The sequence below is a fragment of the Diabrotica virgifera genome, chromosome 2 (assembly GCF_917563875.1).
Source record: "Diabrotica virgifera virgifera chromosome 2, PGI_DIABVI_V3a".
In the NCBI taxonomy this organism is placed as follows: domain Eukaryota; kingdom Metazoa; phylum Arthropoda; class Insecta; order Coleoptera; family Chrysomelidae; genus Diabrotica; species Diabrotica virgifera.
The window spans coordinates 275,602,355-275,627,058 of record NC_065444.1 but is presented as its reverse complement, the minus strand read 5'-3'; the positions used below and the strand labels follow the sequence as shown (position 1 = coordinate 275,627,058).

General features: G+C 31.5%; 1 protein-coding gene across 2 annotated transcripts; it reads right to left on the bottom strand.

The window, feature by feature from the left end:
- Positions 1–7,983: 7,983 nt before the first annotated feature.
- LOC114340944 (PCI domain-containing protein 2) lies at positions 7,984–21,784 on the bottom strand. 2 transcript variants are annotated; one of them, XM_028291730.2, is made up of 7 exons: positions 21,610–21,784; positions 21,387–21,516; positions 17,549–17,710; positions 16,187–16,365; positions 15,967–16,134; positions 12,577–13,151; positions 7,984–8,174 (listed from the first exon to the last, which is right to left on the bottom strand). In XM_028291730.2, exons 2-6 carry the CDS (start codon positions 21,510–21,512, stop codon positions 12,590–12,592), a joined length of 1,197 nt encoding a protein of 398 aa, XP_028147531.1. In that variant the 5' UTR covers positions 21,513–21,516; positions 21,610–21,784; the 3' UTR covers positions 7,984–8,174; positions 12,577–12,589. The 2 variants fall into 2 exon arrangements, with proteins under 2 accessions (XP_028147531.1, XP_028147523.1); XM_028291722.2 differs by lacking the exon at positions 7,984–8,174 and having other exon boundaries at positions 12,532–13,151.
- Between the last annotated feature and the right edge of the window lie 2,920 nt (positions 21,785–24,704).

Here is a 24,704-nt window from a genome sequence, read left to right as displayed (position 1 = left end):
GATTAATTTAGTTTTCGAACCAACTATGTTGGTCACGTACCGTGGTCACGTGATAGTATTTAAAGGAGGAGAAAGGCTTGGTAGTACGTCATCACCGCGCGCGATTTGAAAATTAGACTCGATCATTTTAGCTCCTGTGATATTATAGCAAAATTAGCTTCAAATCAAGGTTGGATTGGAATAGTTATGCTAAATGATTTTAAAAGCGAAATCATAAACTTTTTGTTTAAATATTGGTATTATTTACATTACTTTTACGTGAAATACATCTAATTTTTCGACCACCATAAAATACAGTGAGTAAAATTCAAGAGATAGGTATTTAACCAACACCGTTGTAAAATTTTGTTTTCCAAAATATTTCTCAAAATTTAACCAAAGGAAGTTATTTCTGTTTCGTGATTATTACGTGAAATAAACGTACCTTTGCGATGTAACCGACATTCACACCTATTATAAAAAACATGTACTATATTCGTCATTATGATTTTATATTATTCTAATGTCAAACATTTATAAAGGAAGCACTAATATATAGGTGACTGATTTGGCACTGAAATACGTTTTTTTCTCGTCATAAATCACCGAGTTACGTATTCGTTGAAATTTGCCGTAAATTTAACGTAATCATCACGTAACTGGGCTCAAACCTGTTTGCTGGGATTGGAATGGCGACCAAGGCAAGATAAGAGAAGCATCGGTCGACCACCTGCACCATGGACTGACGATTTAAGGAGGCTAAATAACTGTATAGTTGTGAGGCCAGAAACAAAAGCAAGTTTATAATTGTAGTGACTTTTTAAAGAGTTTTTAAAAGCAACAGGTACGTAATTGTAAATGTTTCAGTATTGCAATAAAAAATTATTACATAGGTACCCACATAACAATTTCATGTTCTTAGTAGATTCACAGAACATACTTTTCAGAAAAAGTATATACTAAGAATATGCGTAATTACCATTGCGAATGTGCATAGCACATACTGAGTATATACTACCCCAGCAAACAGACTTGAGCCCAATTACGTGACAATTACGTTAAATTTACGGCAAATTTCAACGAATACGTAACTCGGTGATTTTTGACGGGAAAAAAACGTATTTCAGTGCCAAATCATTCACCTATATATTAGTGCTTTCTTTATACATGTTTGACATTAGAATAATATAAAATCATAATGACGAATATAGTACATGTTTTTTATAATATTTGTGAATTTTGGTTACATCGCAAAGGTACGTTTATTTCACGTAATAATCACGAAACAGAAATAACTTCCTTTGGTTAAATTTTGAGGAATATTTTGGAAACAAAATTTTACAAAGGTGTTGGTTAAATACGTATCGCTTGAATTTTACTCATTGTATTTTATGGACGTCGAAAAATTAGATGTATTTCACGTAAAAGTAATGTAAATAATACCAATATTTAAACAAAAAGTTTATGATTTCGCTTTTAAGATCATTTAGCATAACTATTTCAATCCAACTTTGATTTGAAGCTATTTTTTTCTTTAAAAATATCACAGGAGCTAAAATGATATTGTCTTATTTTCAAATAGCGCTCGGTGATGAAGTACTACCAAGCCTTTCTCCTCCTTCAAATACCATCACGTGACTAACATAGTTGGTTCGAAAGCTAAATTAATCGATTTATCGAATAATAGATACGTTTCGATAGGATTATTTTTTTTTATATTATTCTGGTATTGAAATAGATTTTTAGTAAGACCAATTAGTTAATAGTAGAAAAAATTTAAAAACAAAAAGAAAATTCGTAATACTAATTTAAAGTAAATAGAATAGTTTAACTGTAATTTAAAAATAATCGATTTTTATAATCGATGATCATTACCTCTAATATCAGCTTCTCTGGGCGTCTCTGGCTTCTCACAAGTCTCACAACAAAAGTGAAACGTGAAGAGCTTTATTTCCCTCGTTTTATTTTAGGCGGGTTTATTTATAGTAATGTCTTTCGTATTAACGTTTACCTCATTGCTCGAGGGTTGAAGTGCCATGATGCAATTAGAAAAAACAAGAAAGTGTCGAAGTGTCCTCCTCGAAATAAAAAGTGACCTGTGTTGTGTTTTGTGTTGGCAAATTTTTTAATGTGTCTTTAGGTCGGTACCATCTTTGGTTCATTATCTTGTATAATAATTATACAGGACAAATGTTTTAAAGTCTCTAAATTCTACTAAATAAATACATTGTTAATACTTTATATGCTTGTTTTATTTATATCATATTATTAGGATAATAATTACGTGATTCATAAGTTAATTAAGGTCGAATTATTTACGTGAACCGAGGACGTATCTTTCACGTGAATACTAATATTATATACATTCCCTAAAAGATACGTTAATCAACACGTATTTGCAACGTGAATTTCCCGAAAGATTTTATTGCTATTTAAGGTAAATAACACGTCTATTGAAGACGAGTTATTCACGTAATTTAAAGACGTATTTTCAATGTGACATTCCAACCAAATTTTCACGTGAAATTCACGTAAGCAATTTACGTATATTGGTGACAAATGTACCAAAAATTCACGTAATTAACACGTCGGTCTGTTTGCTGGGACATTACAGTACTTAAACGTTCTATGTATATACTTAAAATGTACTACCGCACTTCTTTTCAGTATATACTAAGAACTTACTTTTTAGAATATTCCAAGGAAGTGCTATAAACCTTCTATTTATATACTTAGAACGTACTACTACTGCACATCTTTGTATTAGAAGAATATATTTTTAAGGATATTCTAAGAAAATGCTATCAAGTGCTATATTGCTCAGAAGTATGTTTTCAGCATCACCTAATCTCATCTTAGGTTCTACTGGTTCTACCAAATACCTATTATATTTACATATTTTAATGGCAAATGAGAATGTAGTTAGTACCTACATTCTGCAATATTACTTAAAAAGTAAGTAATACATATTTATAAATTTTAGTTATCTATATAAACTATTATATTATAATATTTAGCTAAACTAAACTATGTATGAGTAACTACAATTTATATACTTATATGTAGGTACTTACTTATATGTATTTATTAAATAATATTGAGTTACCAAAATAGATTATACCTATTTTGAAGCACCGCAAACAAAATAAAGGAGATTATGTATGTTCTTTAGTCCTAGTACTTTATCATTGGTCTTCATCCTTAACACTGCATAGATTAACAAATAATGTCTATTTTGGATTTCATATTTTACCGTTGTTCAGGTAAGAAATGGTCAGAATAAGACAAGACGGGGTTAGGGGGATGGGGGATATGTATTGTGGAATAACATCGGTGCACCGGTGATTATAGTGTTACCAAACCGAGGGAAATTTCACTTTTTGCGGGAATTTTCAATATAAAAGGTGATAAAGGGAAAAGTTAACTCAAAAGAATTTTTGTTCCAGTCCAAATTGTAACATATTAAAAAAAAATCAAAATATTTGAAAATAATTAAACATTCTCAGATTTTGTAAACAGGAGGGAATTTTTTTATAAAAGTAAGAATTTTTAAGGTTGACGGAAAAATCTTACTCGACGGTTGGCAACACCAAAGCCGTGGGTTTTGGCCATAGATAAGGGGGTGGTTTATTGGCATGCTTTGGTTCTGGAATGGCCCATACTGAATTGAATGTACCTAAATTTAAATTCCAAAGATGTAATGGTAAATGGTAAAGTTATTTCAATTATGAAAATAAATTTTTAATAATAAACGTTAATACAGTTAATGTTTAAACTTTTTTACCATACAACAATTTTGAAATGAAATTCGTCCAATACTACCTACATACATAAATTTTATTCATTATTCTAAAATATAACGAAGTTGATAATCTATAAGGCTAATATTATTCATACTTCCTATACATATTATTTTTAAGATATTTTAAAAGTATCTACTTATAAGTATGTGTTAAGAATGTACTTATAAGTATGTGCTAAGAATATTCGATAAAGGTATATTCTAAGAATAAACTTTTACGAATATTCCGAGTTACTACGTACACGAATATACTCAGTATATTCGGTACGAGAATATACTTTAAAGTATATGCAAAGAACATGAAATTTAGAATGTTTTTAAGGTACATGCTATGCTTGTACTACGCATATACTAAAAAGAATATACTCCGACGAATGTTGGTAGTATATGCTTAGAACATGATACGAACATCATTGTTATGTGGGTAGGTATCTACCTATTTGAAAAATTTCAAAGTACCTACCTTGTAGGTAATGTTTTGATTTCCATAATTTGATTACCAACAAAATTTCTACTTCTACCAATCTTCATATAATATATATTATTGTTTTCTTACTCTATGTTATGTTGTATTTTAATATTCCACAAAATAATCCACTAATGTGGAATAATAATTCCACAAAAATCAAACTAGTTTGATTAAATTCAGAACTGTAAAAAAGTTTAAAACGTTAAAACACATGACGGGCGTAGCTAAATGCTAAAACGCGCTCTGATTTCCAACCAAATCACCCTAACATAATCGGGTTCAATCCCCGACGCAAAATTTTCTTTTTTTTTATACATTTTATGAGTTTAATATTTAAATAAAATATAAATAATCTGTTTAAAGCAGGTATATTAATTTCGTTGAAATCATACCTACCTATAATAGAAATATAACTTCTTACGAGCGTACAAAGTACACGAATTTTTATATTACCCAAGTAGCAATTTGTCGACGCGACAACGTTGTCTACCGCGTGGCAACGTTTTGTTACAACGTTGTTATTGCCTAGAAGACGACCCTATTCTGCACTAATTTGGTGGACGATTTTTGAGTTGTCTTGACGTTGCCTAGGCAACCTCCTATGAAGCAACATCGTTTCGTAAGCGTTGCATAAGACAACTGAAGCGACTATAAAAAGAACCTGCGCGTGCAATGGTTGCTCAAGGAGTCAGACTAGTTATGTTTTTTTACCTATATTTTTAACACCTATATGGTGAATGCGAAAACCAAAAAGGTAACTATTTTGACATCGTATTAGGTATTTAAATTTATATAAATACATAAAGGACATAACAAAATTACCTGATCTGAAATTTATAAACGCATCTCCGATTACCGTCAAATATGGATATTTCACCTTTAAAAAACACACGCGCTACTTTTTTACGACATTTTTGACAAAAAATATGCAAATTTAAAAAAATCAAATTTTAATATAAAAGTTAAAATTTATGTTAAAGATGTTCTGTATAAATTTAATGTATTGATGGTGCTTTTAAAGGTATCAGAAAAAGGTATCATTTTTTATATTCTGTATTTTCATTTTCTTTACATCCCAAAAATCTCAAGTAAAACCAAAATGGTGCATTAAACAATATTACCTTATTACTAAAAAAATACCTTATTACCAACCCTAAACCGATAAGACAACTTAGAAGTCCAATCGCCAACCAAGCCCGGCCGCGCTGACTATCCCAACCATTTTAGAACGCACCCTCTTATTGGGTGACAGAGAGGTCATGTGACCAGTGTCAAAAGTGTAGCATTCTCCTTAACAGCGTTGCCACATTTTGGAGATTTCTACTTTTTTGGTAGATTTTTGATATTTTTTAAAATATTCTAGTAGGTAATATTGTTTAGTAGATTTTTGTTATATTTCAACATTTTGTTATGACTAAAATAAAATTTGCTTTTTAATAGTATTTACCCCATTTCTAAATTAATTTTCACACATTTGGTTACAATTTCCCAATCCGAAAATAAGACCGAAAATAAGATTCAGAATATTCCGCATTCCGTAAACTGACAAAAGCCTACCTATCTGAAAGACCATATTATTCAGTAGAAGATTTTCTTAATCAATAACTAAGAAATTACAGTACCCTTTGCACAAGTAGTATTTTTATTATCATTTTTTTTTTGTGTAAATTTGGGTGTCATATGCAGCAGCTTAACTTTTAAACTTATTAATTACTAGGTAGACTATGCATTTGCAATTTACTTAAATTTTGCAATTGACTACTTCTGTTTAACTTCATTATTATTGTTATTATTGTAAATATATTGACGATTTATGTAATTTTAGTAAATTGGATTGTTATTGTTTTGTTGTCTTGACTTTTTATAAGCTTTGTCGATAAAATTGTACAATTTTTCATGACAATAAAGCATATTTCTGATTCTGAATAATTAGGTCATTACCGAAAATAAGATTCAGGACGTAGATGATGAATATTACAGAGAAATGAAACTGGAAACTGGATTCTTGTGTAACAAACTTGCAGATTTCAAGTAACAGTGCAAGCAGTATTTCAGGTGTTATTGAAGAGTTCTGGCATTCGGTGAGCCTATTAGAAGCTAACGATGGAAAACTAAAATATCTAAACATATGTAACTTTGCAAAACACAAAATGTTGTGTTCACGTGTTTCTAATGTTAAATGCGAAACAATTGTTTGAAGAATTTGATCCAGACATGCAGCTGTTAAAATTAGTGGATGACAAAATATTCTAGTTGTTAAATGTACCTATTCATTTTTTTCCAATCATGACGAAACTATAATAAGTATTTTTGAAAAATTTAAACGCAGAATGAAAGACTGCATTATTTAGAAAAACCAAAACGTTTCTTTTGAATGAGATATTTGGAATTAAAATGACACTACATTTTGTCTTTTTTTTTCACCCCTGTAACTTATTAAAATAAACATTATAGAAGTTTTCAGGGACTTTCGGTCCTCGGTAATAACGTAATCTTTCTTTCTGCGTTTAAATTTTTCAAAATACTTATTAGTTTTCTCAGGATTCGCAAAAAATGAAAACATTTAAAATACATTGAACATTTTAACGGGCGACATTTTGCGCCTATCCCCTTAAGTTAGCTGTTGTTTTTATTATCAAAAATCCCAAATATATCCCAAAAATCCTTAAGTATATTTTAGTTTTTGATTTAGTAGATTTTAGCTAAAAAATGGTAATTACCAGTTGTTGTTTTGGAATAATTAGGTTTCCAATTTTTTGGAATTCCTCTTGGACAGTTAAGACGGATATGCAGATTACTGTATAAGTATACTGTATTTACATGGCCTAAAAAGAATCTACTGATTTTGTGAAAGCAAAACTACTGAAAGAGTAAAAACTGACCTGGCAACCCCGTCTAGCAAAGCTGATACAAAGATTGAAAGATTAAGGTTATCAAATCTACTGATAAAACAGTGGACAATGGAATGGAAACCAGCTATTAAAAAAACAAACAAACAGGTTTGTTTGTTAAATAAATCGAAAATTTCCAGCAAAATAAAACATATAATAATAAGAAAAAAATAAGGTTATAAAGTAAATTCTTTTTCTCCTTCTGAAGTTGCCGCAAAGGTGTCACACACCTAGAACAACACCTAGGGTCGTGACAGACAACTTCAGAGTCGGCCAGGGCGTAAATTAGTTTAGCATTATAACGTTTTTAAGTCGTTGCGATTGTTGAAAAAACTGAACTGTGATATGTAGTTGTCACAATGGTAATAAATTAGTTGCCCGTGTAACTAAAGGTATTACTTAAAGTTGTAACATCGCAATGTCAGTCGGGATAGGGGACGTTGGCCGAAACAACTTAAAATGCTCTCGGGCAACGTTATATACAGTGCATTTGTTTGTACTGACAACCAATGCGTCGACAAATTGCTACTTGGGTATAGTCGAACCCGCTTATTGGAATAGCCTTCATGACATGCAAAAGCATTTCTATAACCGGGATATTCTAATAACCGATCATTGGTGGCTAATATTAACGTTCCGAGAGCTCAAATTTCTTTTGAGGAGCCCTCAAGGGGTTCTCCTGTATATAGAGACTTTATGAATAAAACAAACAATACATTGACATCAATATTTTTTAAACTGTTTTATTATATTTATTTGTATATCTTACAAAGGCTGCTAGCATAACATTTAATTTATAAACAGTAATAATTTCATTATAAGAAAATTAAACTGGAATTTCGTACTACAGAGACAAAAGCTAAAGCTTGTCGCGCCATCTCTATCACAATGTCAGATGTGCAAGGTGGAGAAAGTTCTTCAACCCGTTATTTAACGTGGCAGTCTGTGTTTTCATTCGATAGATGGTGCGCTTGATATTCAATTTACATTGTATTCTCATTCCAGATATATTTTATGTATTTTCATTTTTTACCTAGAAAATTAAATATCGTACCAGAAAAACAATCAAATACATATTAAAACGTAAGATAAAAAAGTCAGGAAAAATTGGAAAGCTTTATGAGATGTTAGTAGTATGAGTATGAAGAGTTCATTTTAAGATTTATTCTCAAAACAATATTACATACAAATTATTTCAGTGTTATCGTCAATTTCTTTACAATACTGTTATAATAAATAAAACAAGAGACAATGACAACTGAGAATAAAAACCATTTAGGTGCTACATTTGTCACCCTGTTATAGCACTCTATGGAGAAGTAGAGGGCTGAACTCTAAAAAAGAATGACATAACATAATTATTATTGCTGAAACTAACTGGTGCTATCCTTAGATACCTACTGAATATGAGCTGAGTAGAGACAAAATGACGATGGAATCGGATGTTACAAGACTATAAAAATAAGAAAGCTTGAATATTTGGATCACTTATTAGTTTACAAGCTGTGTAAAAGTCAAATGAAAAAACAAGGGAGAGGTCATTTCAGGAACAAAAAACTATTATCGATGGTGTTCCCTTGACTGAGATGAATTGATATGATAACAAAGCTCTAATAAGCGCATATGCAGGAGAGTATTCATGTAGCAAAAAGAAGAGATAAGACCTTATTATCTAAACAATACAACACCTTGATATTGAATGTCCATCATCCATTCTTTTATACAACAAGAGTAAGAGAAGCGTTGATTTGCTAGATTCGCTATTGCCTTATGTAGAATAACGATTAGGTCCAAGAAGTGGTATCACAAATTATTTTTTCACTTTGTTGAAACTATGGTTGTTCAAGCAAGCAGATTCGAATTTTTAAAAATATCCAAAAAGAAACTGTTTCTTACAGTATATTTCAAAGCGGAAATTTTTTCGAAAAATAAGGTACATATATTGGCAAAAAGAAGTGTCCACCTAGTTCCAATTTGTCCACGGCATAGGCGGAAAAGAAAATTACATGCAACACCCATTCCTTGCGAGGAATTTAGAAAATATCATATGGGTGATTAGCTCATGTATTTTAAAAGCAAAATAAGGTGTAAATATCCTAATTGTAAAGGAACCTGCAAAGCTCAATACCAAAGAAGTGAAATATTTCTTTGTTTCACTATAACTTCTAGTTTTAAGAATTTTCATTCGGAAGAAAGTTCTTACATGTTGAATTTTTAATATATTATAAATATGTAGTGTGATGGCATAATGTAACACATTATGCCATCTTATGCCACATTATGCCATAATGTAATAACAGTACACATTCCATATTTTCCAAAAAAAGAGGGGCAACTCAAAAATTAGTCTAGATGAATTTTTAAATTTATCACTAGAGCTATGTCAAAACAAGAAATGATGTTTAGTGTCCATATAAGGCGTTTAGAAGCCAAGGGATACAAGTGCATTTTTGGTACTTTTGAGAAAATCAAGTTTGAAGTTTAACATCTTTCCTAAATTCTACCGCTTGTCTGTCCAAATAAAGTGATGAAGCAAAGTGATGGCTGATCTCTTTTACTTTAAAAATTTTTTGTACGAGCACAATTATATCAGATTAAAAAAACTTGGCATTTTACAAACTATTTTAAAATAAGAAACAGCACTTATACCCATTGTCTTCCAATTGTAATACTTGGACTATACTTGTATCTTTATTCTTTTAAATACAATTTAATTAACAGAACACAGAATTTTTGTGAAAAAGTTAAAAATTGGTATAAATTATGAAAAAAGTAGGAAACACAGTAAAAATAAACTTAACTAGTCATCATCGCTTTCAAAGCAGTTATCTGGATCGTCGAGTTCTTCCTGAATATTATCCCGAGTGGCTTGATCTGGAGTTTGTTGTCTTTCCCGTTGCTGATGAGGCAAATTTCTGTAGAAGTTGTGATGGATGGGAGGTTATTAAGGGATCTAGAGCTCGTTAAAGATAGCGTCTTGTGATTAGTTTTTTTTAAATACCTCCAGAACGCTACCATTTAAAAAAATGAAAACTTCCATGCCTATTTATTCTCCAGAGATAAATCGATTCCATATATTGCGAATGTATAGTAGTGGTCATAGGCGTCGGTTTTGGGCAGGGGAACGGTTATTTGATAGCATAACTTTCTTTGTATATATTTTAACCTTTCGATGACCAACTTTTTTTGTTACACGGATGACCAAGGGGGGGGGGGAATGACCCCAGGTCAAAAATGACAATTAACAAAAAAATGAAGTTTTTTTATGGCATGGACTGTATGTCATTCAGCCAGTCACAACGTGAGTATTAGTGTCATGTGTATGTTGAGTAAGTGTCTTGTTACTTTGCAAAGTCGACGTCATTAGCGTAAAACTACTTGGAATTACATATAATAGACGGTATTTTACTAAACATTAACCAGAATATATTTTTTATTCGTAAAATATTTCGAATTTTTTTTATTTCAAAATACGAGGATATCTAGAATGATATTAAAGTCAAATAAAAAAAAATTGAGTTAAAAATTGAAAATGCTTTTGGATTTATTAAAGAAAAACATACGCTGGGGTCACAATTTCCCCCGCTTGGTCATCCGAAGGTTAAGCAATATTTTGACCCTGGATTATTAAATTATGAGGTATTCTATAAAAATCGATTTGAAAATATTTCGTTTTTTGAATTTGGAAAAAATGTTCACAAAAAAAAAACTATTAAAAATAACGAAAACTGGTACGCTTATTTATTTTCCAGATATGAATCGATTTCATCAATTCCGAATTTCTAGTACCCATTATAGGCGTCCGTTTTGTGTAGGTCAACGGTTATGGTATCGCACAACTTTTTTGTTTTGAATTTTTAAGCAATTGTGACACTAGATTATTAAATTATGAGGTATTCTAGTACTAAAAGTTATTCTTGCTTTAAATTGGTAAAATACACCGTTTTATTATGAAAATATTTTTCAAATTTTTCTCAAATTCACAAAACGAAAAGTTTTCAAGTTGATTTTTCTAGACAACGGTGCATCTTAGCGACTTTCAACAAGAGTATCTTTTAGTACTAGAACACCTCACAATTTGCTATTACAGTATCAGAAATGCTTAAATATCAACGACAAAAAAGTTATGCGATAAAATAACCCTTGCCCTACCCAAAACGGACGCCTATGACCGGTACTAGAAATTCGCAACTGATGCAATCGATTTATCTCTGGCAGATAAATAAGTTTACCAGTTTTCGTCTTTCTGAATAGAAGCGTTCTATAGGTATTTTAAAAAACCTAATTACAAGACTCCATCTTTAAAGAGCTCTAGCTCCCTTAGGAAGCATTTTCGGACTAGATGAATTGAGTTCAATTGTCTTAAAATTATCTGAGGAATCTCCGGTCTTCGTTTGTCGGGATATTTTCTGAACGCTCTGTATGACTAACACTTATTTGGAGGCCAAGGGATATAAGCGTACTTATATCCAATGGCTGCCAAATTATAAACAAACTATTTTCAGGATATAAGTGAAATATCCATATACAGTCCGTCTAATTTACTTACCGTTGCAGGTCATTATTTACGTTAGAGATCTAAGTTGACATTGTTGCCCAATTACAAAAAATTCTTGAAATCATTTTAAATCAAATCCATCACACAGTTTTTGCGGAAGTGGATCATACAGCAAAACAAATTAATATTCAATGTAAATAAATAAAAACTTTAGAAATAGAAAACAAGAATTAATTTATAATCTTACGTTAAAGTACATAATAAAAACAGTAAATATAATGAAACAAATACTTATAGTAAAGAATATAAACAAATATGAAGTGTCATCACCGCAACTGTCAAATAAATGTTACCAATTTATGCCAAAATATCACCTTCGTTCGATTATAGTTACAGTGTATTCCGAACAAATGTGCTTCATAAAAACGCTTTATAATCCATTTATACAAATTGAATGGAACGTATTATTGTGTATTTCTTTAAGTTAACATTAATAGAAATCTTTAAATATTATTTCTACTCGTATATAATAAAATATGCCTAGTGGCTGTAACGCCGGTGTACTCGGCAAAGTGATTCTAAAAAAGAACACACCTACCTCCTTAATATTTCGTGTTGGTATCATGTGACGTCTCGGGCTATGACGCGGATGACGTGCAACGGTAAGTAAATTAGATGGAGTATATGTCACTACTGGTTTTAAATTCACTTCGTATCGTTTGTCCACACATTAAAATGGGTATTGACTACATATCTATTTCTGTACTTATGTCCAACTTGACCAAAATTGCACTTATACCCTTATATATTGTACTTAAATATAAATGATATATTTCGGTTACTAATTTTCAGATTTATTTGACATTTCTCGTTTAAAATAAGAACAAGACAATTATACTTAGTTATTTATTAATTATAAAAATAAAAAGTAACATACTTTAAAATTAACCCTAGCTTAAACTGGTCAACGATGGAAACGGGTTTTGTTTACTAACAACAACTTTCCGGTGCTGATGCGAGATGTACCCTTTGATTTTACCCTCGTATATTAAATTAGCTACTATACACTCCGTCTCATCCAGATCTACATCTTGGCCTAAATACTCCAAAGCATGCTGTAAAGATTCAACGGGTATTTGGTGAGTGTTCAGAATTAAATACACCTTCTTGAACAGATTCCTGTAAGCTATGATCTTCAATTTATCTACTATGAGGTAGATTCCACTGTTGATGAAAAAGGATTCGTGCTTCTCCATTAAGTCGTCGAATAGTTTTAAGTTTCCCTGGCAAACGGCTTGGACCAAATCCCAAAATTCCACCACTATGTCATATTTTTCTAAAACTTTTCGGCTAGGAATGAAGCCAAGTAGCATTTTGACTGGAACTAGGTATATGAGGATTAGTCTCTTGTTTTTTCTGCTAGACTTGTGGCAATTTTCGAATGCGTAGGTTAGGTGTTTGTCTGCGGCTTTGTAGTTGCTATCGTACATCGATTTTCGGCCAAAAAAGTACCTAAAATAATAAATTTTATGTACATACTTTTAAAGATTGTAATCATATTGGACTCATATTGTAATGGACTCATATTCTTCCTATTTTAACGTATTGCATTTTTTATTTTTATTTTTTTACGGGCAAGCCCAATTCTATAAAAATAAAAACATTACATTTTTTTTTAAATTGATTATAGAGTATTATATAAATACATACTGATAATAACAATAACATAATAGAATATAGAAAACAAATATATAGAAATATAAATATATAATAGAAGTAAATAATAGAAAACGATAAAATAAAAACAAATTAAAAAATTACAGACGTTTCACTCAAATATTCTTCTTCTTTAAGTGCCATCTCCGCGACGAAGGTTGGCAATCATCATTGCTATTCCCACTTTTGACACTACAGCCCGAAAGAGTTCAGTTGAGCTGCATCCAAATCATTCTCTGAGATTTCTCAGCCAGGACATTTTTCTCCTACCTATGCTGCGCCTTCCTTGAATATTTTCCTGCATAATTAATTTTAGGAGTTCATATCTGTCACCACGTGTTATATGACCCAAGTATTGAAGTTTTCTTATTTTGATGGAATCCAGTATCTCCCTGCTGTTCTGTATTCTCCTTAGTCCTTCCTCATTGGTTATTCTGTCTGTCCAGGAGATTCTCAGCATTTTTCGATACGTTCACATCTCAAATGCTTCCAATTTATTGAGGAATTGTTTATCGAGAGTCCATGTCTCCACACCATACAAAAGAACTGAAAATATATAACATTTTAGTACTCGCTTTCTAAGATTTAGGCTGAGGTCTCTACTACATAATATTTGTTTCATATTAGTGAATGCACTTCTAGCCTTTTCTATTCTAATTCGGATTTCTTTGGTATAATCGTTTGTTTCACTAATGTTTGACCCTAAATAGTTATAATTCTGAACTCGTTCTATCGTCTTATTATTTACGTGTAGATTGATGTTTCTAATATTTTTCTTTGATATAACCATGAATTTCGTTTTCTTTATGTTTAGTGACAGACCAAATTCTTCACTCGTTGCAACAACCTTATCTAAAATTCATTGTAGATCTGTAATAGTTTCTGCTATTAGTATTGTGTCATCGGCGTATTTATTTTTATGCCTGCTACTTCATCTTCTAATGCTTTTTTGAATATATCTTCTGAGTATTTAAACTGTGATGGCGACAAGACACAGCCCTGTCTAACGCCTCTTTTGATTTTTATTTTATTGGTGTTTAAATTATTTATTCTTATGACAACTTCTTGTTGATAATACAGATTATTTATTATTCTTATATCCCGTGTGTCGATATTCTTTGTTCTCAGTAGTTTTATTAACGGATTATGTTTCACCGTATCGAATGCCTTGTTATAATCTAGGCAGCAGACATAGATGTACTCGTTTACATCTAAACATCTCTGTATTAGCACATTTACTGCAAATAATGCTTCTCTGGTTCCTTGAGCATTTCTAAATCCGAACTGAGTTTATCCAATGTCTTGTTCTAACTTTTTGTATATTCTACAATGAATAATCTTTAGAAATGCTTTGAGTATGTGGCACTTTAGACTGATGGTACGGTGTTCGCAACATTACTCGAATTTACTCTCATTTACTCAAATATTAAACCCTTGTAAATTGATTTTAAAACGAATGATGGAATTGTCAAACAGTTGTAAATTGTAAAGGGAGTTTGCTAGCTTCAAGACTCTGGGTGTGAACGAAAAAAGTGAATAATTAAACCTATGGAAGGGTACATAAAATATTCGCACTTGTCTAGTGGACCAAGGCGGTACAAACTTAAGTAGTTGAGAACAACTGCATATACCATTTAAGATCTTGAATAATAGTAACAGGTCTCTTTGTTTTCTCCGGATTTTGGGAAAGGCAGTAAGCCTATAAACAAGTGGATAAACGGAAGATTATTATTTGCTCGAACACTTATAAATAAACAGTTTCATTTTAGAAAATCGGAAGAACAACCAAATAAGAAATTTTTTAAAGAAGTTTCAGAGATCAAGCCGGCTACCAAGCAAGAACAGGAAACTTCCTTCAAAACGACAGCGGACAGCTTATTACTGATGCAAAGGATATCCTAAAAACCTGGAAGGAACACTCCTATCAACTGTTAACCGACAAATCTAGCAGAAATACATCAACTCAGAAGTGCATCTACAGCTGAAATAAAAGACACATACCCAACATACGAAGAAGTAACCCAGGCAACTAAAAAACTTAAAAAAAAAACGATACGGCACCAGGCAGCAGTGGTATATCCACAATGCTTTCAACATGGAGGAGAAGCGTAGTACAGAGAATATGTAGAATTGTAAATATTTTATCTTAAATTTTAATTCTCCTGTATATAATTTGTCTTAATTATAATTAAGAGCACGAAAAGAGTCTCACACATATGAAAATATAAATTTTTGTTACACCTTACTCGGTTTAAGAGTACAAATGACCACGTTTCATTAAAGTAATCTGCGACGCATTATTGGAGTGTTCTCCTAGCGGCGCCGCTTGGTACTACTGTATCTCGGTTAACAGAGTACTGACTCGTGGTCGAAATTATTTTCACTCATTTCGTTATTCTCCGTTAGAGGACAGTCTGACCACACTCCACTGCAAATATTTTAATATCTGCAGTTATTTTTCGTTTCGTTATGGTGCAATTCAGTCTACTTGTAAAGCCTCTTTGACAAGGGATAGATTCCGAAACACCAGGTGTCAGGGGATGGCAAAAGACTCGAATTGAATCAAAACGAAACGATTATTTTGTTTTTTCATAAAATAAAAGTTGCTTACTTATACGTAACTTGCTGTCCTAAGGGAAACACATCTTTATATTGTGATGCCTCAATGGCATTTATCAAGGGTTTACACAAATGTAATTTGTTGATCCTAAAATAAACTTTAAACAGCTGATTAACCAACCCTAGCATTCCAATTCTCTTAGTATCTTCATCAGATGATCTAAAAGTAACAAAAGTTAGCTATTGGGCTCACATTCCCATTCTACATTTACCTGTTATCTGCAGCTAGTACTCGAAAACATCCAATCAAGCATTCAGCAGCTTTTTCTAATATTTCTCCAGGATTTTCAGTGTTACTAACTCTTTGTTTTTCTGCTTGCTGAGCTATTAACCTTAGATCTGATGATATTACATACAATATTGGCAGAGACCAGTTTTCATCTACTTGTGACTAGAAATATAAAACTATTTAATAACATAGTTCTGTACAAATACTAGTGATTTTTTTGTTTAATTTTTTTTGTGTAAGTAGACAAAATATTGGTATACAATTCAAATACATAAGTAAATATACATCCCAGAAGTAGGAATATAGCTAACCAAGAGGTTTATAACCAGTTTATAACAGTATAACCTTAACATAACGGTTTACTTAATTTAATAAATATTTCAACATCCTCTAGAACTGTAAGTAAGAACTGATGCGAAATGTACCTTACCATTACGAATACATTTGTCAAAAACCAGTTTATATGAAACTTTGTTAACTTTATAACTTTTATATAACTTTTTAACCTTTATATAACATATCCTATTGAAAACCACACGGAAAATAAAATTCCTGTAGCTGGCTGTATACCACAAATCACAAAAATATGACAGGTTCAATTTTCTATTTTGAACCGTGCTCTTCAAGTATTGTTTTGGTTCGATACTAGAAGGTATTTCAACAGATAGTTGTGACTACCACCTTTGGTCAACACTAGGGATCATCTTCCAAGATTTGGAAACTGCAAAAAATAAATCTTCCTGATGAAAAAATGGTAGGTACATAAAAGTAATTTCAAGAAATTTTTATCCTGTTCTGGGAGTACTTATCACCTCTGAGTTACTAGGATGTATGATGGGTGGATTCTTTGAATGGACTCATATAGTAACGAAAGAACTGAAGTCACTCTGCAACAGCCTTTATTTAACTCAGTGCTAAGTTGGATATCTTAATCTGTTTGTATTTTTAAACCTTATCCTTAATTGCATTTTATTGTTGTTTTGTGATGAAACTGTATAAACTGTTTCAAAATAAAAAATAAAGTGTTTTCATACATCAACACCGTAAGGACCTCGACACTGTAAGGTACAAGAGGATGGCTTAAGTAAGTAAGTAAGTGTTTTCATTTACTTCTTAGTGAAAATCATTCACTATAATAAGATAGAGAGAGATAAGTAAAGATGGAGAGAAATAATCAGATTAGTACCTACGTAAAGTTGAGAAAAAACATTTGTAGACCAACCTAACCTCTATAACAAACCCCAATCTAACAAATTCCTTGGTATGACTATTTTTTAATTTTCTTTAGTTTGATTATATTGAGGTTGTACTGTATGTAACAATATTGGTAGAAAAGTGAATTTACCTTTAATATTTTGGCAAAAGTTTGTACTAGGGTACTTTGAGATTTATAGGCTTCCAAGTAGTTTTGTTTTCCAATATAAAAAAGACATCTCAAATGGTGGCATATAAGTTCATCTAAAGGAGACGTCAAGAATCTATCTACAATACCTTCAGGCTGCTCTACCTAAGAAAAACCAAATCATTATTTAAATAATTGTATTTAACAAAAAAAGTAAAGAAGTGTATTTCCCAAAATCCCACATTATGTCATCATCATCATCATTGGCTCTACAACCCACGATTAGTGATGTAAGAAGAGAAAATTCTCGAGAACGGGAATATTCTCGAGAATATTCTCAGCCAGAATATTATATTGAGTGTTGCTGCATCCTTAATTGTGCTAAGACGATACATAGAGAAGAAAAATGAAAAACAGAAAATGTGAATATGGCTTTTCTAAGTAAACACGAAACAATGAGTAATTTAACTATGGAAATAATGCTAGACAATTTGTTTAAGAATTTTACAAGAATGTCAAAAAGTGATTTCTAACTACTTATTAATAAATATGATAGGGCCAAGAATAGAGAAGAAAAATCAAACATGGGAAACGCAATACCAATCTCAACAAAATTATCAATTGTTATTTATATATACTAACAGTTTCAGTTTAATGTATTTATTCAGGATGCACTACTCTTCCATTTGTCTCGTAGTTCCAGAAGTATGCCAAGTTCCACAACTCTGGACATAAATGTACTGCATTAATAAACCTTATTGTGATTTCATTTGACCACGCTTTCATCTTTTCTTTGTATGTTTTGACAAAACCAAATTAAATTTCAACAGAGTACAGGAAATAACGAGGAAATACAGAGCAACATGCAAAATTTTCCACAGCAGTTCGACTTTATCAGCAACACATCAGGCACTGCAATAGTGTTCAAATACCAGTAAAATTTCATCCACATGGCTCAGCCAAACGGCGATATTTTCGTCAGATGGCTGTAATGTTGCCAGAAACATACCAAATATATATTTTCATCAACATATTGATTCAAAAACTAGCCCGTTTAATGCCCCTTTAGATGTAGACCAATCCATGACTGAGCTGATGACTCATGAAAAAAAAATCCCACAACTTCTCATCAGTACATTGAAATGCAGAATGTAGATGGCTAGGATGAGCTAATGATAGAAATAGATTCTGAACCTGAGACCTCATGTTTTTCTGATTAAATCGCCACATCCATTACTTGCATTATTTGTTGAAGAAACTTTCATTTTTTTATCAAATAAATTTTGTGTTCTCTGTTGTTTTTGTATTTTGTTTATATATAAAGAACACTGTTGTTTAGTCTCATAATTTTGTATATAATTTCATGATTTTTAATACCCTATTTCATCTTCAAAAATATCTGTAAGTGCATAGTAGGGTTCATTCTCAGAAAATTCTCCATATCAGGAATATTCTCTGATTTTTCATTCTCGAGAATTTTCTAACACTACCCATGGTGGGTCTTGGTCTTTTTCAGAATTAGCTTTCACTCCTTCCTATCCTTCGCCTTTGTTTTCCAATTTGGCACTCCAAACATTCCCAAGTCGTCTTCCACCTCGTCCTTAAATAGTGCTCTGGACCTGCTTCTTCTTCTCACTTCATCCAGTCTCTGGCTATAAATGTGTTTCGACAGCTTCGCCTCATCCATTTTCTCTAAGTGGCCTAGCCGCCGCAGCCTGTTTATCCTGATAGATCTACCAATACTAGGCTCACTATAATAGAGTAGTATCTTGATTCACTCAGTCAGTCCCCAAGATAATACTGAGATAATACAAAGATAATACAGAAATGAAGGAGATAAAAAATCTCCAAGAAATGGATTAATCAGACTTGTGCAAAAAATATCGAGGGGTTCAAGCGAAAACCCGATAAATGCCAAAATTATGAAATCCGGTATTTTTATTTCTGCTGTATTAAAAACACATCTCCTACCACTGATAAATGTTATTATTTGACATTAACATTCTTGAGGACAATAACTAATAAAAATCAAACATGGTAAAAACCGTTAACTGGTATTTTTAAATATCAGCAAACCGATATATAACTTTACTAATAAAAATACTTTGTTGTAAACATATTTATAATATGATATTCCGGTAAAATAATTTATTTTCTTTTTCCTGTGTAAAGTTACTACCTAATTTAATTAGAAATATTTCTGAGTTAAAAACTGATAATTCATTTTATCAGAGACAAAGATTACAAAATTGTCAATTTTGAAAAACTATATTCATGAGAAAACCCAATAAATAATTTTAGACTATGATAGTTTATTAAATTTCAGTACACTTTTTTCCTGCGAAAACCCAATAAAACATGGCGTAAATTGGAAATTTATTATTAAGAACAAAAAGACCGTTAGAATGGGGCCCATATTTATAACGAAAAACAAAAATCAGGGCTTCCAAGGTACCACAGCAAATCAATAGTAGTAAATTTAAGTTTAATTGTACTAAAAAGTTGTCTGAAGACTATAGACACAAACTCTGTAGAAATTACTGGAGTCTAGTAGTAGTATACTCTAGAAAATGTTTTATTTTGTACAATATAACTGTCAATATGAGAAGATATTGGTTTGAATTAAAAAAACTACTCTGAGCGATAAAAGAAAAAAACAAATCAAATTTATTGGATATCAAATTTAAAAACCGGTAATAAGATCGTAGATCGAATTCCAGACTTAGTGATGGGAGAACAATTGGAAGAAGAAGACATTTTACCTTTTTATTTTCTAAAAGGAATGTAGATTCATTTTTTTTGTTGGAGTAATATACAGTTAAATCTTATTTTATAATTAAAAAAATTAAAAATAAAAACCAATAAAACCAAATGTTATACTCATCCAACGAGGTAAAACCTGATAAATATCACGGTTTATTATTTTTTGTAAATACATTTTTATAAATTAAACTTACAATAAATTATTCTAACTAAACATTAAATTCTCTACCATTTGGCTATAACAAATGTTTGATTAAACTTCCTATGATGACTTGAAATCTTCTTCAAACTTCCTAAAATTTTAATTGCGATTATCTCGAAACAATGTTTTTGTTAGTTATCGGGTTTTCGCTCGATATGTTACTAAAGAAGAATGATGTGTAGTAATGATGTACTAAAGTGCTCCTGGATGAGTAAACTTTAAAACTCTTGGTTGACATTAAGAAAGATATTCCGGAAAAGTGAAATGTATCTTCAATAATCCAAAAATAAAATTAAAAAAAACATATTGAATACTGCGTAAAGTTGGTCAATGTGTCGATGTGTCTTCACTGTGTTTGGATTGGGTTTTGGTTTATCGCTCAGTCTTGTTTTCGGCGTCTATCACCTCATCAGGACATGGTTTAATTTGACTGGGTGGTGGCACTGGGGGGTGTTGCAGCTTACTGGTGGTATCCATGTCTGTTGTGGATTGGTTTTGTCTGCGAAAGAGATGTTTTCAGAGTTCGGTCGAAGGAGAAAGATCTTTGTACTGAAATGGTTCTTTTCAGACATTTTTTGTTAGTATATGATTTAATTGAATGAATTTACAACTTTACTAACATTGTAAGAATAAAATTTTAATTGGGACCTGTGGCTGTGTCCTCCCTATGGACACATGTGTACATAATTGTGCAATGAGATCGGAAAACAACAGAAAACTGATCTCTCCTTGTTTGTAGCAGAGCTTCAAGGGAGCTATTTATCTAATAATGTGATAAAATAGTGGAGTTTCCTCCAGGATGACTAGATTCGGTCTTATCTGTACTTCAACTACTGCATCCCTATAACTAAAGGACTACTGAATGCAATACTATACCTGGTAATTTGGAAATTTGGCATGGTCATGTCTCAAAGAAATAAACTGTGCAACTTTGCTTCCGTCTTGATTTCTCCAACTTCTGTCTAGAATTTGCAGGTAATGAGCTACAGTCATAAAAGACATTATTCTAAAAAGTAAAACAGGAGTTAGGTATGCCAAATTATCATGAATAACGATTGAAAAATGTTAGGTTAGGTATATAAATTTTATATATACTTACCCCGACGTTTTTATTCTCTATTCGACTACAAGCACACGAATGAATTTATGTACTATTATTTCAACACAAATTTACAGTATACATTTACTCGATATTTAATATATCTATGCTTTAAAAAATACCAATTGAAATTATTGTTTATTTTTTAAAAAATATCCATATATCCAAAATCAATGTCAATGTCCTGCTATGACATCTACCTACAGTTTACCAAACTATCAAGTAAAACGCTTAAAATCGCACTGTAAACTGACTGTCGTCTTGGCTTTTCATGCACAGATGGCGCTAGTGTAGATGCTGTATTGATTTGCTTTAGTCCAGGAATTAAAGTAAATGTTACAAAGTATGTACACGATTAAAAATTAATATATGCATTATACGACATATTATGGAATAATCGCACATATGGTATTTATTTCATAACAGCATGCACATACACATGGTTTGAATGCATTAGGCTTTCGACCAGATGTGGCATGAAGGATTTCAAGTTAAACTAAAATAAGGTACTGCCATGTGCCCATCCATCCCCACTTTCAACATCTAAAATCATATCTGACAGATAGGCACTTCCAAATAAAACATGGAAAAGAATATACAGAGTTTCATTCAATAAATTCAGGAGTGGAGTTCTACAAGGTAGTAGCGTGCTTGGGCCGATCCTGTAGCTGTTGTTAACGACAGAGGTGCCATGTCAGCTCGACTTACAACTTTTGCGACATTTGCTGATGACACAGCCATTTTGGTGCCCCACACTGATTAACATCGGTCTTTTCGAACCTGTAAACGAGTCTGAACAAGGTCCAAAACTGGCTAACAAAATGGCGTATTACAGCAAATGGATTGAAATCAAACTTTCACAATCTGATAGCACCAAATACCTCAGAATACATACTCTTGGATGGAGGACTGACTTGGACAAAACACATATATTCACTAAGCGCAAGCAACTTGGCCTCAGGCCTCAGCTCAACTAAGAAACGTGTATTTGGCTCATCGATCGCAGGTCAAAGCTCTTATTTAACAACAAAATATATTATTATGCAAAACAATCTTGAAACCTGTGTGGACCAACGAAATCCAGCTGTGGAGAACTGCTAGCAACTCCAACATAATATCCATCTTTGCCTGGATCCAAAATAAACCTACCTATCTGGATCCTACCTACTGCGAGCTATTATTGTTGCTTCCTACACTACGTCGCAATAACTAACTAATTCAGCATATTTCTTTAGAATCCATCAAGGAAGGCATACCATCGTTTTAGTGTCAACTATAGTTAGTGACAGAGTGTCAGTGCACCCAAATCGGTTAGCCGTCAAACAAAGCCGTTAGACAAAAGTTTCTTTATAGTCTAGTAAAATAAAATTACACTACATGTAAATCAAAATGTAAATTGTTGAAACAAATTTTATATCACAGTTTAGGTGGGTACAAAAGATATTTTCAAGGAAGTATCCAAATCATACAAGGGGATCATTGTTTAAATAATTAAAAAGGGGTCATTTTTGCAAACAAATACTTTTTTAACTGCTGAGGTCATTCAATTACCAATGAAGGTCTATGGGATTTTTTTCTGCAAAGTTGAAGGGTAAGTCTTTCACATAAGTCTTACTAAATTAAATTTGACCCCCTATTTATTTCAATAATTGTATATAAAACTTTAAAAACAAATTTGCAAAAAATTATTTTTAGCGTTTTAAATAAGCACTATAAAATATCTTATTTTACAGACTAAGTTGCACTATGTTATCAGTATTAAGAAAAAAAAATTGGTCCAAAAATATTTAATATTTTTTGAGATATTGAATTTGTTTATTAAATGTTACTTTATTTTCTATTGCAAAAACGTGGTTGTTGCCAAAGAAATATTCACCTGTATTAAATCTTATTATTTTTATTTTTATGTATATTTTTGATAAATGTATTGATAAATTCGTTTAAAAATTTGTTTTTTTTTTAATAACGTCGCGGGGATTAAATATTTTGAAATGCCGTTCCGATAATTGGGTTCCTGGGAATTTTTCACTAATTAACAAATTTTTTTGTCTTTTTTTCCTCTTTCTTTTTCTTGGAGTTATATTATTACGGGCCCTTTTAGGGTTAAGTTTCATTAAGAATGTCGAATCTCTAAGTTGTAGATTCTAGACATAAAAATATTAAGATTGGTCTAAAATTACTTAAATAAAATGTGGCTGGGTGTTTTATTTAAAAATTTAAAAATTATTTTTACCAATTACTTTCAAACTGTTTGACGTATCCTTATCACACTTGGCAGAAAGTGTATGGACTATACACCCTACTAAATTGTGATAAATAAAAGTTTCTAGCTACTACCAGAGGCGTACGACAGGGGATAGTTAATGGTTGACCCTTCCCAAATTCTACGCCACTGAGGGAATTCTATTTTAGCGAAATTTTTCGATTCTCCAATACAATACTGGTAACGATTAAATCATTAGCTTTCGAGATATTGGACGTTAAAAATGAAACGGCATAGTTATTTTGATTCATTCAATCATTCATTTTAAACCTCCAATATCTCTCAAACTGACGGCTTTATCAATACCAATAAAGTTATTTACATACAAAGTATACGAGAATCGAAAAATTTCGCTAAAATAGTAATTCACTCAGTGGCGTAGAATTTGGGAAGGGTCAATCATTCACTATTCCCTGTAGTACGCCTCTGGCACTAGCTAGAAACGTTTATTAATCACAATTTAGTAGGGTGTATAATAGGCACACTTTCTGCCAAGTATGATAAGAATAAGTCAAATAGTTTTAAAGTAAATGGTAACAATAATTTTTAAATTTTTAAATAAAACACCCTGCAACTCAGTAAGTAGCCACATTTTATTTAAGAGATTTTAGTTAAATCCTAATATTTTTAGGTCTGGAATCTACAACTCAGAGATTCTATATTCTTAATAGAATTTAACCCTAAAAGGGCCCGTAGTAATGTAACTCCAAAAAAAAGAAGAAGAAAAAACGACAAAAAAATTTTGTTAATTAGTAAAAATTCCCAGGAACCCAATTATCGAAACGACATTTCAAAATATTTAATCCCCGCGATGTTATTAAAAAAAGAAATT

Bases quoted from the DNA above. Each gene is read 5' to 3' on its own strand.
- LOC114340944 (XM_028291730.2), bottom strand. From the start codon at position 21,512: ATGTCTTTTATGACTGTAGCTCATTACCTGCAAATTCTAGACAGAAGT. The intron at 17,711-21,386 runs GTATAGTATTGC...GGTTTTTCTTAG, and splicing joins CCAAATTTCCAAATTACCAG to GTAGAGCAGCCTGAAGGTAT. The intron at 16,135-16,186 runs GTAAATGTAGAA...TGTTACTTTTAG, and splicing joins GTACTAGCTGCAGATAACAG to ATCATCTGATGAAGATACTA.